This window comes from Protopterus annectens, chromosome 2.part0 (genome assembly GCF_019279795.1).
Source record: "Protopterus annectens isolate FY-2018-M chromosome 2.part0, PAN1.0, whole genome shotgun sequence".
NCBI classification, from domain to species: domain Eukaryota; kingdom Metazoa; phylum Chordata; order Ceratodontiformes; family Protopteridae; genus Protopterus; species Protopterus annectens.
Genome location: NC_056728.1, coordinates 593892692 through 593907712, shown reverse-complemented (window position 1 = coordinate 593907712; position 15021 = coordinate 593892692). Strand labels below are relative to the sequence as shown.

The 15021-nt window shown below is 41.0% G+C and overlaps 1 protein-coding gene across 1 annotated transcript in view; it reads left to right on the top strand.

The window, feature by feature from the left end:
* ELP1 (elongator acetyltransferase complex subunit 1) overlaps nucleotides 1-8058 on the top strand; it is a 1639125-nt gene extending 1631067 nt beyond the window's left edge. The window contains exon 37 of the mRNA XM_044060975.1: nucleotides 7489-8058. Within this exon, the coding sequence (XP_043916910.1) occupies nucleotides 7489-7559 (71 nt within the window). The 3' untranslated portion in view covers nucleotides 7560-8058. The remainder of the gene's footprint in view (nucleotides 1-7488) is intronic.
* Nucleotides 8059-15021: the final 6963 nt, after the last annotated feature.

Genomic DNA, 15021 nt, shown 5'->3' with positions numbered 1-15021 from the left:
TTATGTGAGGTGGCAACCCTAATGGTGACCGACTGAAAGTAAACTGAGAGCTTTTTCTGCTGTCACAATACCATCAGGTCTGGTACAACAACTGCAGTACTGTTGTCGCTGCACCCATTCACTGGTCAGTCTCCTGATTACTCTGCATTTAGTTTTGAACAAAACTGCAATGTATTTAAACTTCACCAGAGGTACTTGCTTCTTACCTACAAAGAACCGTTCACTTTTTGAGAGGGTTAACTTCATCAGCAAAACTATTTAATGCTTCCAGTACTGTTTGTGAAAAAAATGCTTTCTTTCTGCTGTCTTAACCACCCATATTCTACACTGTCCATTTTTAATGTATATCATTTTCTGTAGAGTAATTCTACCCTGTAGTCTGTCAATTTCTTGAAATATTAAAACAGTCTAAACTATATTATTTAGTAGGCCAATAATTTGTCAAACAAACTCTTACCACAGGAAGACGCCAAGTGTGAATTTGTCATGCCTATCGGCAAATCCATGGAGCTGATGTTTGGATGGATACTTAACCTTAAAGGTAGATCATGCCTCAGCTTCTCATTTCTTTCCTGCTGCCATTAAGTAAGGCCAAACCAAACCTGCAAGTGTAGACTGTTTTTTGTTTCTAATTCATCATTGTTTGAAAGAATGCCTTCTGTCACCAAGTTTTCCTTTGGGCAGAATATTTCCCAACACGATAAACACAAAGTGCCTGTCTTGTGCTACTGATGAGGCATGCTGTGCCTTTAACAAAACAACACTTTTTCATGCTGGAAGACCATAGTTGGCAGACTGGCAAAAAAAAAAAAAAAAATCAAAGGAGACATCCCATGAAAAAAGTAGGGACTGCTCAAATTTCCCAAAGAGTGAAAAGAACAGAAACAGATTCTGCCCTTTACCAAAGACTTGACAACATTTAGGAACAATTTAATCTCTCTCTTACTTCTGCTTTGATATATCATTCAGGATCACATTTTGGAAATAGGTCTGCCAGTCAGGACGACCCATTAGTGTACCACAACGGCATCCCCCACCATTGCTGAAGTTGTCTGCACTGCCATCATCAGTAGCAGCTGCATATGAACCATACACCTTCCCTTTATGGGTTCTCAGCTGAAATTATAAAAATCTGTGTCCTTGACATGCTGCCAGCTGACTAAGGCATATTGGCAAGCATTCCTTTGTAATCAGAAATTGTATTTATAAGCATGCTAATAATACATATGTCACTAAAACTTCAGACAACCACCAGTAGTCCTGCATTACCCATCTCAATGGCATCTTCTGAAACACTTTCTTAAAAAAAAGACCATATGCCAGGGAACAAATCTCAATGTGACATTTGCATTCAATTTCCACATTTTTTCATTGATTGCTGGTGGCTATTCAGTCCTTTTAAAATATGAATTAAACCAGTGTTGTCAATAGCCAGCTCTGTAATCCTTCTGGATGTGTGACTGTGTTGAGCATTACCATGTGAAGTCAAGTTGAGTTGGAAGCTTTCTTATCTTGACTGCTGCATCCTCTGTTTTTTAATGTATTATTTGCTTATGTGTGAGACAGCTGCTGTTCCAATGTACATATCCATTTCTGTACAAAGTATATTAGTAAGAGGGAAAATAACTATGTATTTTTTTCCATTTTCCGAAACCAAAGTCTGCCTTATCAGCAAACAAAAAGAAAGAGATTGGAAATGCAGGACAAGGCTAATATTCAGTGAATACAGCTAAACAGCTTAATGTACACACTAAATATCTGACTTTTTTTAACATACCTAGTGCCTTTCAGTGGCAGTTTCCTGTGCCCCCAGCCTTGCGTTATCATTATCTTAGGTTTGATGATGTCAGCATGTGAGCAACATGCGGCAAACTGACAGAAATCACCGGTTTTCAATTGTATTTTAAAGTGGCAAAAACATGAAGCATTTTACTGGCATCTGCAGCTTTGTAAAAGAAATTCTGTGAGGCCAGTTACTTCATTTTAAGCACCAATAGCTGCAACATGCCACCGCACTTAATCTTTAAAAGCATTTTTTCACCTGAACTACTAAAGCACACAGAGGCATTAAATGTATTTTCTGAAGACTTTATATCAAAATTTGCCAAAATTACATCATAGAGGAAAGATCCATGCTTTTTAACCCAATGCTATTACCTTTCTGTTTGATTGACTCCAAAGAAAGTACACCAGTCCTCTAGTCATTTGATTAGGAATTAAAAGAGGAAAGGCATGAAAAGTTTCAAGGTTGTCTGGAGGATACTTCAGAACTCTTTTATCCCTTACTTTTTCTCTGAGTCTGCCTCTTCCATCTGTGGAGTCTCCTTCATATAATGTACCACCAATTTTCTTCCATGAGTATGCATTTTGGCAACCATCTTTGAATTCTGGATTCTGTTGTGGATAGCGACATAAACAAAACACTGTAATATCAGTAACCTGCTTGGATCCTCTGTTACTGAGGTAGTTTTCCTCTTTTGCAGATTAGAAGAGAAAGAATCGTCAGCTTCCAGTGTGATAATTAGAGACTTGTCACAGTAATATTCTGGTTTGTCACTGTCAGATTGATGTGCAGTAACGCAATCTACTAAATTATTACATTATATTGAGTGGATTGCTTAGCATATGAGAGGTATCCATACATTGATTAGATTGTGTGTATAGTTATGTGTGAGGAAAGGCTGGATTTCTCCTCTCTTAGTTTCAGGCTTTTGATACGATGCTTGCTTGTGGATTTTTAAATGGGGCTTGAGGACTACGGTGACTCTTAGCGAAAGTTGCATTTATAAGACTGAACAGAATAATTTCCAACTGTATTTTGATAGGATGGTCTAAGGAAGGGATCTTATTTTCAAAAGATGCTGTTGGTAAGGAAAGTTGGAGATGTTCTTTGTAGTCAGTGTTACAGCACTGATTCTTGGGATTTCCTTCCATTCAGAAGTGCATTATCAGCTCAATTTCCAGAGTCTTTACACTGTCCCTAGCCAACAGACATCCAATGACTGGCATCCAGACTTTAGGGTATAACAGGTGTCTATCAGTGTCATCTTCAGTTCTTTCAAGCCATGCAATCTGATGTGCTACTCCATTATCAGATGTTTGCAGTCCTTTTGTTGGCTTGTTTTCTCCAGAGTATTTCATCCTGCTTTCAGATAAGTACCCCCTTGGGGAATTTTCTCTTCTAATTAATGTTTAAAAAGATCAGAAATTGCTTAAAGTATGGGAAACAAATCCTGCGAAGATTTTCATTCCTTTTGTCTGGAGCCATTGCACGATATTTCTGATTGCCAGGATTGTTTTATGTTTTGAATTAAGACACTCAAGCATAGGGCTAAAGTTCTCGCAGCCCACATGGAATCCTCGGACTTGGTTCCCTCCACTTCCTCTCATTCCTTGGCTTCAGCCACTCTATTCCCCAAGAAACAAAAAGACAAAAAGTTGCAGGAAAAGGAATCAGCGGATATGTCAGTGAACCTTTCGCATCCATGTTAAAGCTGACTGGCAACTCGGGTGAGGCACCTTTGCAGCCCCCTGGTCTGACAACCACTAGGCCCAAGCTGTCCAGTGCAAACCCCTGTGCTGTTTGTAGACTTAGAATGTGTTCATTAATTATCAGGATATATATTATTTAGTTCATAAGTCTTATTATAGTGAAGCTGTGGGAAGCATCTGTGAAATGAGTGGATTTACTTAAAACTTTTGTCTACCTTTGGTAAAACTGAGGGGTTTGTAACAGCTTGGGGGATGAGATGGCAACCCATCAATGGAGTTAACAGTGTTTGTATGCTTGGTCTTGGAGGCACTATTTTAGAATGGCTGATTATTGTTGCACTGCATTTCCTTTTTTGATATTTGATTATTTCATGTTTTTTGTGTTCTTCTTGCCCCTTTGCTTGCTGACCATCAGGTCTCCCACCATGAACTTCAGACATTGTTTTCTTTCTTCATGATGGGGAGAGCTTTCATAATGGACCACATTTCGGGCAGCCATAAAGGTTCCTTTTGTCCTCATAGGCATTCTGGCTGTGAGGACATTTTGAATGGTCTAATTCTTACCCCTGGACAGGAAGACAGCTAGCCACATGGGGGCCCACAACACCCTTCCCCTGCAAGTAAATGCTTGGTAAGTTGAAAGCCCACCCTCAGTATACCTATGTACTTTTTCCTGTCTCTGAAGGATTGTGTTATTGTGCATCCTGCTGTTCCCTGCCCCCCCCCCCCCCCCCCCGGGAGAAGAGCTGTAGTGCCAGTATCTGTGACGGTGTTTTTATGTATGCATTGTTTTATAGAAGATGGTTAGAATTTTAAGTTAAATCTGTGATAGGTAAAGTAAAATTTTGAAATTTTAAGTGGGTGCACCAGTTTTGTGATGTTCTGTTTCTTTACATGTTTAAGTTTAGATTTGTTGTGAGAATGGAATGTAAGGGTATGTATTTTTACATAGAGACAAAGACTTAAATAGAAATTAGTTCATATAAAACTGCTGACACTACAAGCCTTGCTTTCCCCTAAGGATGCCTTATTGGTCGTCTTGGACACAGAAGATGTTATGCTGCATGCTCTGTTTTTAGAGGGCTTACATCCAATTTCCCAGGTTCTCTGTAGAAGAGACTCACTACCAGTTTGCATCTTTGCCTTGATGCTGCACCCATGGTATTCACCAAATGCTTGGGTACCATTGTTCCCTTATCTAAGAAAGAAGAGAGTGCACATTTACTTTAATTTGGATGATTGTTTCAATCATGCCAATTCAACTGCAGAACTAACTGCAAACTGTTTTTAAAGCTTTGGAATTTATCTGAATCCTCAGATGTCAGACCTAATCTTTCCAAGGAGAGCAGAGTTTAGGAGCCATTCTGGCCAAAAAAAAAAAAATCCAGATTGCCTGTCCCCCAGGCAGGGTGCAGCTAATAGACTTCTTCCTCCAGACCCCGAATAGAGGCAACTCAAAACAAGAACTTTTCCTGAAGAATGTAGTTTATAAGTCATCCACCAGCCTAATGATTCCAAATGCCAGGCAAACACATGCAAAAGACACAGTGGTAGCTGAAGAGTATTAGGAAGCAAAAACTCCCTTTCTGTGGAATATATACCCTACCTTTGATTATGGCCAAAGTTGAGGAGTTCCACTAGTTGTACAGTCAGATCTCATTAAACACCAGGGTCTTCCTTCCTGTACTTGAACAAGAGCAGAATGTCTAACTTTAGGTGCATCAGACTTCACATGGTATATGCTCTGTCAACAGCCTTAAAATCGAGGCCTGTGGCCCAAGAAGCAGAAACACCTCATGGGAACAGATGAAAGCTGGACATCTTGGCTGTTTATGTTCTATTTAGTACTGATGCCAGGGAGACTATAGATTGCAACAGACACTATAATGGCACTGTGACGTATAAACAGAGAACTGCCTTCTCCTACCCACTGTACTGGCTACTATTAATTTTAGATTTACAGTTTCGAGCAGTTTGTGTTCCCAAATAGAAAAACACATTGCCAAACTCCCTCAGTAAAGAAATGTTAGTTTCCCATGAATGGGTACAAGGTAGATACACATTTTTGACATTGTAAATCTATGGGGCTGTCAAAAGACAGACCTCTTTGTATTGCAGATGAATTACTGGTTCTGTATGAGACTACTTCAAAAGGAAGCCATAGCAATCAATTCTGTTTTGTTATTTGGAATTAAAAGCTACTGTGTATCTTACCAGTCCCACTCATTCTACAGGCAGAAACACAAAAAGCAGAACTTGTCGCAGCTTCCAGTTAGGTTCACACAGCTAACCTGGATGTCAACTGAGCAAGGAAAAGTACTGCCACTTCGCACCCTACTTCAGACATAAAAGGGAGGGCAAGCTGTTGCACCCCAACCTCAAGCACCTCACTCTAATAACCTTTATGATTTCAGGCTGTTTCCCCAGCATCAGTTATTTTCAAGAAAATGCTGTCCCTCTTGAAAGAGGCAAAGAAAGGTAACACTAGAAACTGTCCATTCAGTGATAAAACGGCATTATATACATTTGATCCCATACGTAGTGGTTCAACGAATACTGTGAGTTTGATGGAGTGTGCTGCAGTGGACAGTACACCACAGTCCTGTCTACCACTATGCTTGACTGGATATCTAGTGTTTCTGCCTTTGAATTTTATTGTAAGGTATTAGTGAACCATACTGCGTTGGTGCAGAGATGGTTTTGGTGTACTGCAACTATCTCCGAATGCCACTGCCCATGTCTATTTACTTTGACTTGTAATTTCAGTATTAGGTCATTATTTCTAAAGATAACTTTGAAACTTGTCCCTCATTGCATGATATCCTCACTTTGTTTATCTCATCTGTATATTTCCTCAGAATCACTTTTCTTCTGCAATCTGACTTTGTTTGTGTGTTTTAACCCTGCTTTATAACTTTCCTTGCAGAGAAGTTGTGTTCAGCTCAATTTTCTAACCAAAACTTAATCTATGTGATATTTCTAAGAATCGGTTTTCTCCATATCTGTATAACTTGAGAAAGTGTACAAAAAACATCAATCACCTGACAGACCATCACTAGTTACATTTCAGCTGTGTTGTCTTGTGTGGACTTTTTTTTTTCCAAAGAAAATTTTATTGATTGTAGTCGCATAAGAATATAATCAAGAACAAATAAAAAAATCAGTGTGAAATTACATTTGTTGATTAGCGCTTCATATTCCATTTGACATATTTTAAATATTACAACTATTTTATACCTTAATGAAAACTTCCTTTTTTGACCCCCCTATTAATATATTTCTTTCAGTTTGCACAATCAGACTGATAGGTGTCCCATCCAGGAGAGATCTTAATGCCCACTGTTGGCATGATAGACTGTGGCTACCCTGCAACATTCATTTGAATAGATTATAGGTTCATAGGTTCATGCTAGGCTATCTGCCCTAGGGCATTTATAAGCCTAGGTAATCCCATATGTTAGGGGGATATTGGAAAATTAACAAAATGCATGGATGTTACATAATCCCATATGTTCAATAATACAGCAATTAAGAGGGCCATACCAGAGTCAAAATGTTCACATGATCATATGCTGTAATTAAAACAAGTCTTGAGGTGTTGTACATCTTTTAGCTTAGTGGCAAAAAAAGTGAGAAAAAGCTTTTGAAGCCCCTTTTTATCTTGTTATGACATGAGTAAGGAATGGTTGTAATCAGTTTTGTGGATGCCAGGTTTCAACAGAATCTGTGTTGTGTGTGCTACACCCATGCTTGCATGGACTTTGTACTGTCCTGATTTTCTTTTAGAAGCAGTAACTTGAGAAATTAAAAAGCTGGATTTAACAAAACATATGATGGCAAACTGCTCAAAGCTTGTAATTCTGTTGCATAATTGCAGTTCCTCAGTTCTGAAATGTATGTTTCTGCATTTATGTCTTTATGCTACATATATTTATCCAAAAATATATTTCTTACCAGTCTGGTTACTAATACCTATGCCATTTGTGTTAATTTCAGATGCAGAACTTTTTCGGCTTCCAAAGCTTGGCAAAAATACCAAATGGAAATTAAGCATTCTTGGACAGTGACGTGTTTCCCTAACTTTTTTATGCTGATTTGTTCCACATAATTGCAGAAATTTCAAAAGCAGTTACTTGTACCATTCAAATTTCCATACCTTCATAACAGCAGATTGATTTCCATACACTATTACAGACTACAGCAATTATAACTTGCTTTCAGCAGGTTAAAGAAAAAAAATTAAGAAATTAAGAGTGATTCTACAGTTGTTTCACATTGGATGGATATTTATTATAGCTTGTATAAAGTATGTCTTAAGTTTATTCTTCTATAATGTTTGTTTTTAAGTACATCTTTCTTTTGACTGTTTGGAACAGCACTTAACTTTCTTTATGATGTCTGTTGTACACTTCAGTCTCTGTGTCCTTTTTTCAGACTTCTCTTTCTGACATTCAACATTTTCTTTTGACTTATGCCCATCGATTACCTAATTATTTTTTTCACCGTTGTAGTATACATGTGTGGTTCTTTCAGGGATTTTTTTTCTAATAAACTGAGATTTCTGAAGCTGCTTTTAATAATTCATACTTTCAGTTGTACCCAGTTTCTGTACAGGACATGAAGTGCATTAAGTAGCAGAGGTTGTGTTTTATCTTGCTAGTGAATTACTTTATTAGTGAAGATTCAGCATTTTTAAATTTAGTTTGCACTGTCTCACATAGGTTCATAGGTAGGTACTAGGCTATCTGCCCGAGGGCATTTATAAGCCTTGTCAGTGTGTGTCGGCTTTCGACGCCCCATTGATTAATTAACTGATACTGATCCCAGGGGTGTATTTTCTGTTACCCATCCACTCGTCAAGGTTTCTCTTGAAGAGTGTTAGTGAGGGGCTCTGCATGGGGAGTCTCTGTGACAGGAATCTATCCCTCCAGCATGTTCTATTTATTGCTGTGGCGAGGTTTAGCTCACTAGACCACGTGGCTCGCAGTGACTTGGATTTCTTTAGGTGGAGCATGTCCATCAATTCTGAGTTGGACATGGCTTTGTAAGTTAGGCACAGATAACCTCTGAGTAAGCGATATGCCACTGAGTACAGCCGGAGTTTTTTCAGTCGGGCTGCATAGGATATATGTCTGAGGCCACTAATCCTCTTGGTGAGGTACTTTTGTGGTCTTTCCAGCTGTTGGAAGTGTCTTGTGAGGTACATCCCAAATGGGGCATTGTACTCTATGATGGGTCTAATGAGTGACAAGTAGAGGGGCACTATAACCTCTTTATTTCTAGATGCGAACCCTTTAGTAATTAGATGGGCCACATAGAAGGATTTCCTAACCACTTTGGCAATATGATTGCCAAAGGAGAGATTACTATCTACCTGGGTCCCCAGATCTCTTATTATCTCTTCTGTATTAATGGGGCTGCCACCTATGTGGTAATTTGTGGGCGTTTTGTTTTTCCCAAACAGGATGACTATGCATTTTTGGCATTTAGCTTGAGGCCATGACTTTGACACCAGGTGTCCATCTCAGTAAGGCCATTTTGGAGGATGTCCGTGTCAGCCGGAGAGTCAATTATGGCTCCCAGTTTGCAGTCATCGGCAAACTTGGTTAGCCATAGTCCTCCTGTGTTTGCCTGTACTTCTGAGAAATATATGCCGAACAGTAGGGGTCCCAGGACCGAGCCTTGCAGGGCACCACTTGTGACTGATTTAGAGTCAGACCTGGAGCCCGCTATTCTTACCGTGTGAGTTTTGTCTGTAAAATACCAGTAGGGTTTATGATTTAAAATTTTTTGGCAACTGTAATACCAGTTGGATTATTTATCTAGCCACATGTAAATGTTCGGAATTTTATGTCGGCCAGACCTCCAGAACATTGAGGATACGTATGTCTGAACATAGAAGCGATATAAGGAATAGATGGGAAACCAATGCACTCTGTCACCATACTGTTAAACATGTTGATGCTGAATTTCATTTTATGATTATAGATAGAATTATTGGGGCTCAGAGTAATCGATAGCATTGGCACACTATACTCAATAAAAAGGAGAAATACTGGATTATCAATTTGGGGGGTTTGTTTCCCCCTGGACTTAATGATGATTTATAAAGTCACACCAAATATATTTATACGTAGCTTTTATTAGGTTGTTTTGTATGGGTGTTACTAACTGTATGTAATATTATGCATTTTGGATTTATTTTATATTCAGTAGGTTTCTTACCCTTTTATTATGGGCTGGACTATGTATGTCACGTTTTGGGGGGAGACTATTTAAGTCTGTAGCATGTTGCTCTTTGTGTGTTTATGATTCACTGGAGAAGGCCGAAACCGGTCTGAAGAATAAAATTTATTTATATATGTACAAGACTTATTGCCTTTTATACCTACATGCTGGTCATTGGTGTTTGGATTACTAGTTGGCTCGACCCTGCATTGCCGTACTGGCAGAGCATTTTGTTTATCTCCAGTTCTGTCTGTAAGCTAGTTGGCAACCCATCTCATGACGTAGGGGTTTATGTTCAGGCTGGTGAGTTTTTCTGTAACACCCGATTGAGGAATGGTGTCAAAAGCCTTGGTGAGGTCAAGGTAGGCTGTGTGAACCACCTTTCCCTCGTCTATGGCCTTGGTGACTGTCTCAAAGAAGTCAACCAGGTTTAGTAGGCATGATCTGACCTTAACAAAGCCGAACTGGGTTGGGTCAAGTGTTTGTAGGTTCCCAATGTCTTTGTTAATGAGTTCCATGATGGTGCGCTCCATAGCCTAGCAGACCAGGCTAGTCAGGCTTATAGGGCGATAGTTACCAGGGTCAGTTGTGGCCCCTCCTTTGTAGAGAGGAATAACCGTTGCTGTGCGCCATTCTATGGGCACGTAGCCTGTGGAGAGGCTGAGGTTGAACAGCGTGTTTAGGTGGGGGGTTAGTTCATTCTGTAGTTCGTGCAAGACGCAGCCTGGGACACCATCTGGTCCCATTGACGCTGTGTTTTTGGCTTTTGAAAGGGCTGTTTTCACCTGTGCGTCTGTGATTTTTGGGACATTACACTTTTCCGGTATTGTTGTGGGTCCTTTTGGAGGTGAGAGGGGGGTGAAGTTTGCACTGAAGCTATCTGCCAGGATGTTGGCAATATCAGTAGGTTCAGTATATTTTGTGCTATTTTGCACTAGTTCAGTGCATATCTGCGAGTTGCCACTTAGATTCTTAACATAGCTAAAGAAGGCTTTGTGGTTATCTTTTCAATCCTTGGCTGTTTTTCATTCGAAGTTAGCCTTGGATGATTTTGGGAGAGACCTTAGTTTCTTACTGATACTGATCAAGGATGTCTTTCCTTCTGAACTAGTTTCCTCCTTCTATTGTATATCCTGTTTATTGCAGGGGTCCACCAAACTGATTTCCTTCTCTTAGAGGAGTGAGTCTTGGTTTTGCTAGGGTTGGCACGATCCATGCATCCTTGTAGGTGCTCAGAGAGTGCATTTGTAAAGGTTTCTGCATCTTGGGTAGTGTTATCCTTTAGCGTGGGGCCTGTAAAACTTACCACCTCTGTCTTAAATAAGGTGAAGTTTGCTTTAGAAAAGTTTTTTACTGTGGTTTCCTTAGTTGGGGGTGGTGGTGGGGTGTGGACATCCAGAGTGATTAGTTTATGGTCTGATCTAACCAGTGACGGGTTGACCTCCGGTGTGGAACACCTGTCGCCCATGTTGGAGATGACCAGGTCCAATATGTTTTCACCTCTGGTAGGGGAGTTTACCAGCAGATCCAGGGCATTTGAGTTGATGAATTCCAGGAAGCGCTGGGCCTGGGAGTTTGTACTCGAGTAGTTTTCCCAATGAATGGTAGAGGAATTGAAATCACCCGATAGGGTGGTCGGTAGGACCTTCATGTTTTCCAGTGTCTCCAGAAAGGTGGAGTAGTGGTCCTCTGTCATGAAGAGTGATCTGTAGCAGGCCACAATTTGCATTGCAGATTTGCCCTGTGTTAGTTGCACATGGATGATCTCAGAGCTATCATGCTGTGCCACTAACCTGGAGGTGAAGGTATCCTTGATGAATATGGGTACACCCCCTCCTTTTGTGTTTTGGTCCGTGTTCTGTGGCCGAAACGTGTGGTATGAGTTGTAGCCCGGTAGTGCTGGGGTGCTGTCTGGAGCCTTGAACCAGGGTTCAGTTACTGCACAGATGTCTACGTTCTCCATACTAAAGAGTGCTTCGAGCGCATGCATTTTGAGATTTAAACTCCTGGCGTTGAGTAGCATAACCCTCAGTTTTTTGTTAATTGTGCTTGTTTACGGAGGTGGGTTTGACTTTTGAGCCTTGCCTAAAAAAGGCACTATGGGGGCAGCAAGAGCCTTGGCCAGTAGTCGAAAGCCTAGGGGGTGACAGGTGCAAGCCATCTCTTGTGAAGCAACATGGCTTGTCGAACATGTCATCCCAGGCTGACAGACACTGGATCTTCTTTGAATGACACCAGAAGCTTAGCCAGTTGTTGAAATTGATCATTTTTTCTTTATACTGAGGTATCATTCTTGGTGAGGGCAGGATGCTACTCAGGGTTAGGGTCGTACCAGCCTGGGCTACATGATCAGAGAGCTTTTCCATGTCTCTCTTCATATAGTCCAGAGAGGTATGTCTCAGGTCATTCACACCAACATGAACAATGACAGAGTCATATTTGTACTTGTTCTGGAGTGACCTGAGTGCTTGTGTTATGTGGCGGATTCTGGCTCTCGACAGGCAGCTAACAGTAACCTCCTGCTTGTCCAGCCTAGTGAGTGGGACATCAGTGTGTCTGACTATAGAGTCACCTATTACTAGTGTGTTAGGTATGTTATTTCGCCTTAAGGGCTGTGATTGTGCGGCACACTGATTTTGTGTTTTATGTGTTGTCTGGTTTGTGACGGGAGGTGCAGGTTGTTTTGGTGTCTGCTTTGGAGGTCTCTGATGCTTTTGCAGGTTTTTATTTAGAGTCTCTGAGTATGATATTGTGTATTTATGTGTATTTTTTTGCCATTGCTGTTTTAGTAGGTCTGTATGCGGCTGGAGGTCTGGTGCAAGTGTTAACCTTCTCCTCTTGACTGTCTGTACCAGTCTTGGGTGGAGACAGCTTAGCTTCCAGTTTAGCTGTATAGTTGCATCTCTCGCATATGTTAGTGTTTTGTGGTAGGAGGAGAGGCAGTTGTAACATTGCCTCAGGATACCCAGATTCACCAGCTGGACTGGAGAGTGCACCTGAAGTTGCCCTTTGGTCATGCCTGAATAGTAGGGTGAGCTGCTTAGTCGCTTGGTTGGTGAGGGGTGAATAAAAAGCCTTGCCCTGCTGGGCAGTCAGTGTCAGGGTATATTAGTGCTTGCTATTAGGTCTGAGCAAGTGCTGGGCTGTAAGATGCCTTTTGAGTGCTTAGGTTGAGAGTTAGACTAGTTTCAAGGGAAAAACTGAAGAGGAGACTTAGTGGAACCGGGAATAATTTAACCGTAGCTAACCGGCACTGCCCGGTGCGCAAAACCGTGCAAATGTGGTTTTCATAGTAGGGAAATGAAAGAGATAGAAATTAGCCCAAAATGGCCAATAGACTACTAACTTCTGGGCTGGAACCACTCCTCTAGGGACGGATAGGTTGCTCAAAGCTCCCCTCTCTCACAGGTGAACAGAGAAACTTCCTTCTATCCAAGTAAGGTATGGGTAACTCAGAAACTAGTATCACAGCCATGAATTCAGCACTAGCCTGAAAACTTGACTATACTAGCTCAGAAAGGTGGGAAACAAGGAATTTTTTGTTTTTTTGTTGAACAGATAAGGCAAAAACAGTAAAAAAATACACTTTAAACAGCTTTAAATGACTACAAACAATCAGAAAAGGCTGCTGCACTTTAGTGTGTAGCCTACAACAGTTAAAGTATTTAAGCAAAAAACAACTTTTTAAAAGTGCAGGCAGTCAAATAAGTACAATATGTGAAAAAAAACAAGCTTTTAAATCACAATAAATGCTGAAAAACAGTTAAGTACAGCAAGAAAGTACAGAAAACTGATAATCACTCCAAAGTCTCTCTTCTAAGCTAGAAGGCTTGTATCACTTTAAGGCTTTCTAGTGCTACCTAGTAGGTTAGTTACAGGAAAGATGGGAAACAAGTGCAGATGTGGTCTTTTAAACCAGAAAGTTGAAAGAGACGGACAAACTGTCCAAATGGTCAATAAACTACAATTTCTGGGTCAAGAACCTCTCCTCTCGTGGTAGACAGGCTACCTAGTGCTTACCACTCCCACTGATACACTAGAAGGCTTTCCTCCAACACAGAAAGGCTTGCGGGGCTCAGAAGCTTACCAACAGTCCTGGATACAGCAACTCTGTATCAGGACTAGACTAGTTACAGGAAAGGTGGGAAACAAGTGCAAGTGCGGCTTTAACACCAGAACGTTGAAAGAGATAAAAAAACTGTCAATAGCTATAATTTCTGGGCCAGGAACCACTCCTCTTGTGGTAGATAGGCTACCTAATGCTTACCACTCCCACTGATAAGCTAGAAGGCTTCCCTCCAACACAGAAAGGCTTGTGGGGCTCAGAAGCTTAGTTACAGGAAAGACAGGGAACAAGTACAAATGTGGGCTTTTAAGCCAGGAAGTTGAAAGAGATGGAAAACTGCCCAAACGGCCAAATAAACTACAATTTCTGGGCCAAAACTCACTCTTCCCATGGAGGATAGGCTGCCTAGTGCTTACCACTCCCACTGATAAGCTAGAAGGCTTCCCTCCAACACAGAAAGGCTTGGGAGGCTCAGAAGCTTACTAATATTCCTGGATACAGCAACTCTGTAACCGGACTAGGCTAGTTATAGGAAAGGCGGGAAATGGGCACAAGTGCTGCTTTCAAACCAGAAAGTTGAAAGAGATGGAAAAAACTGCTCAAACAGCCAGTAGCTACCATCTCTGGGCCAGGGACCACTCCTCTTGTGGTAGATAGGCTACCTGATGCTTACCACTCCCACTGATAAGCTAGAAGGCTTCCCTCCAACACAGAAAGGCTTGTGGGGCTCAGAAGCTTACAAAGAGTCCTGAATACAGCAAATCTGTACCTGGACTAGACTAGTAACAGGAAAGGCAGGAAACAAGCGCAAACACAGGTTTTTAAATCAGAAGGTTGAAAGAGATGGAAAAGCTTCCCAAATGGCCAATAAACTATAATTTCTGGGCCAGAAACCACTCCTCCTGTGGTAGATAGGTTACCTAGTGCTTACCACTCCCACTGATGAGCTAGAATGCTTCTCTCCAACACAGAAGGGCTTGGGGAGCTCAGAAGCTTACCAACAGTCCTGGATACAGCAACTCTGTACCTGGACTACACTAGTTACATTTACTTTTAATTTCCTATTACACACGTGCACACACACACACACACACACACACACATACACACACACAGACAGACACACACACACACACACACACACACACACACACACACACACACACACACACACACACTTCCTTGATTAGCTAGTTTGGGACTCTTGTACATTTTATACCTTTCTTTCAGTTTTA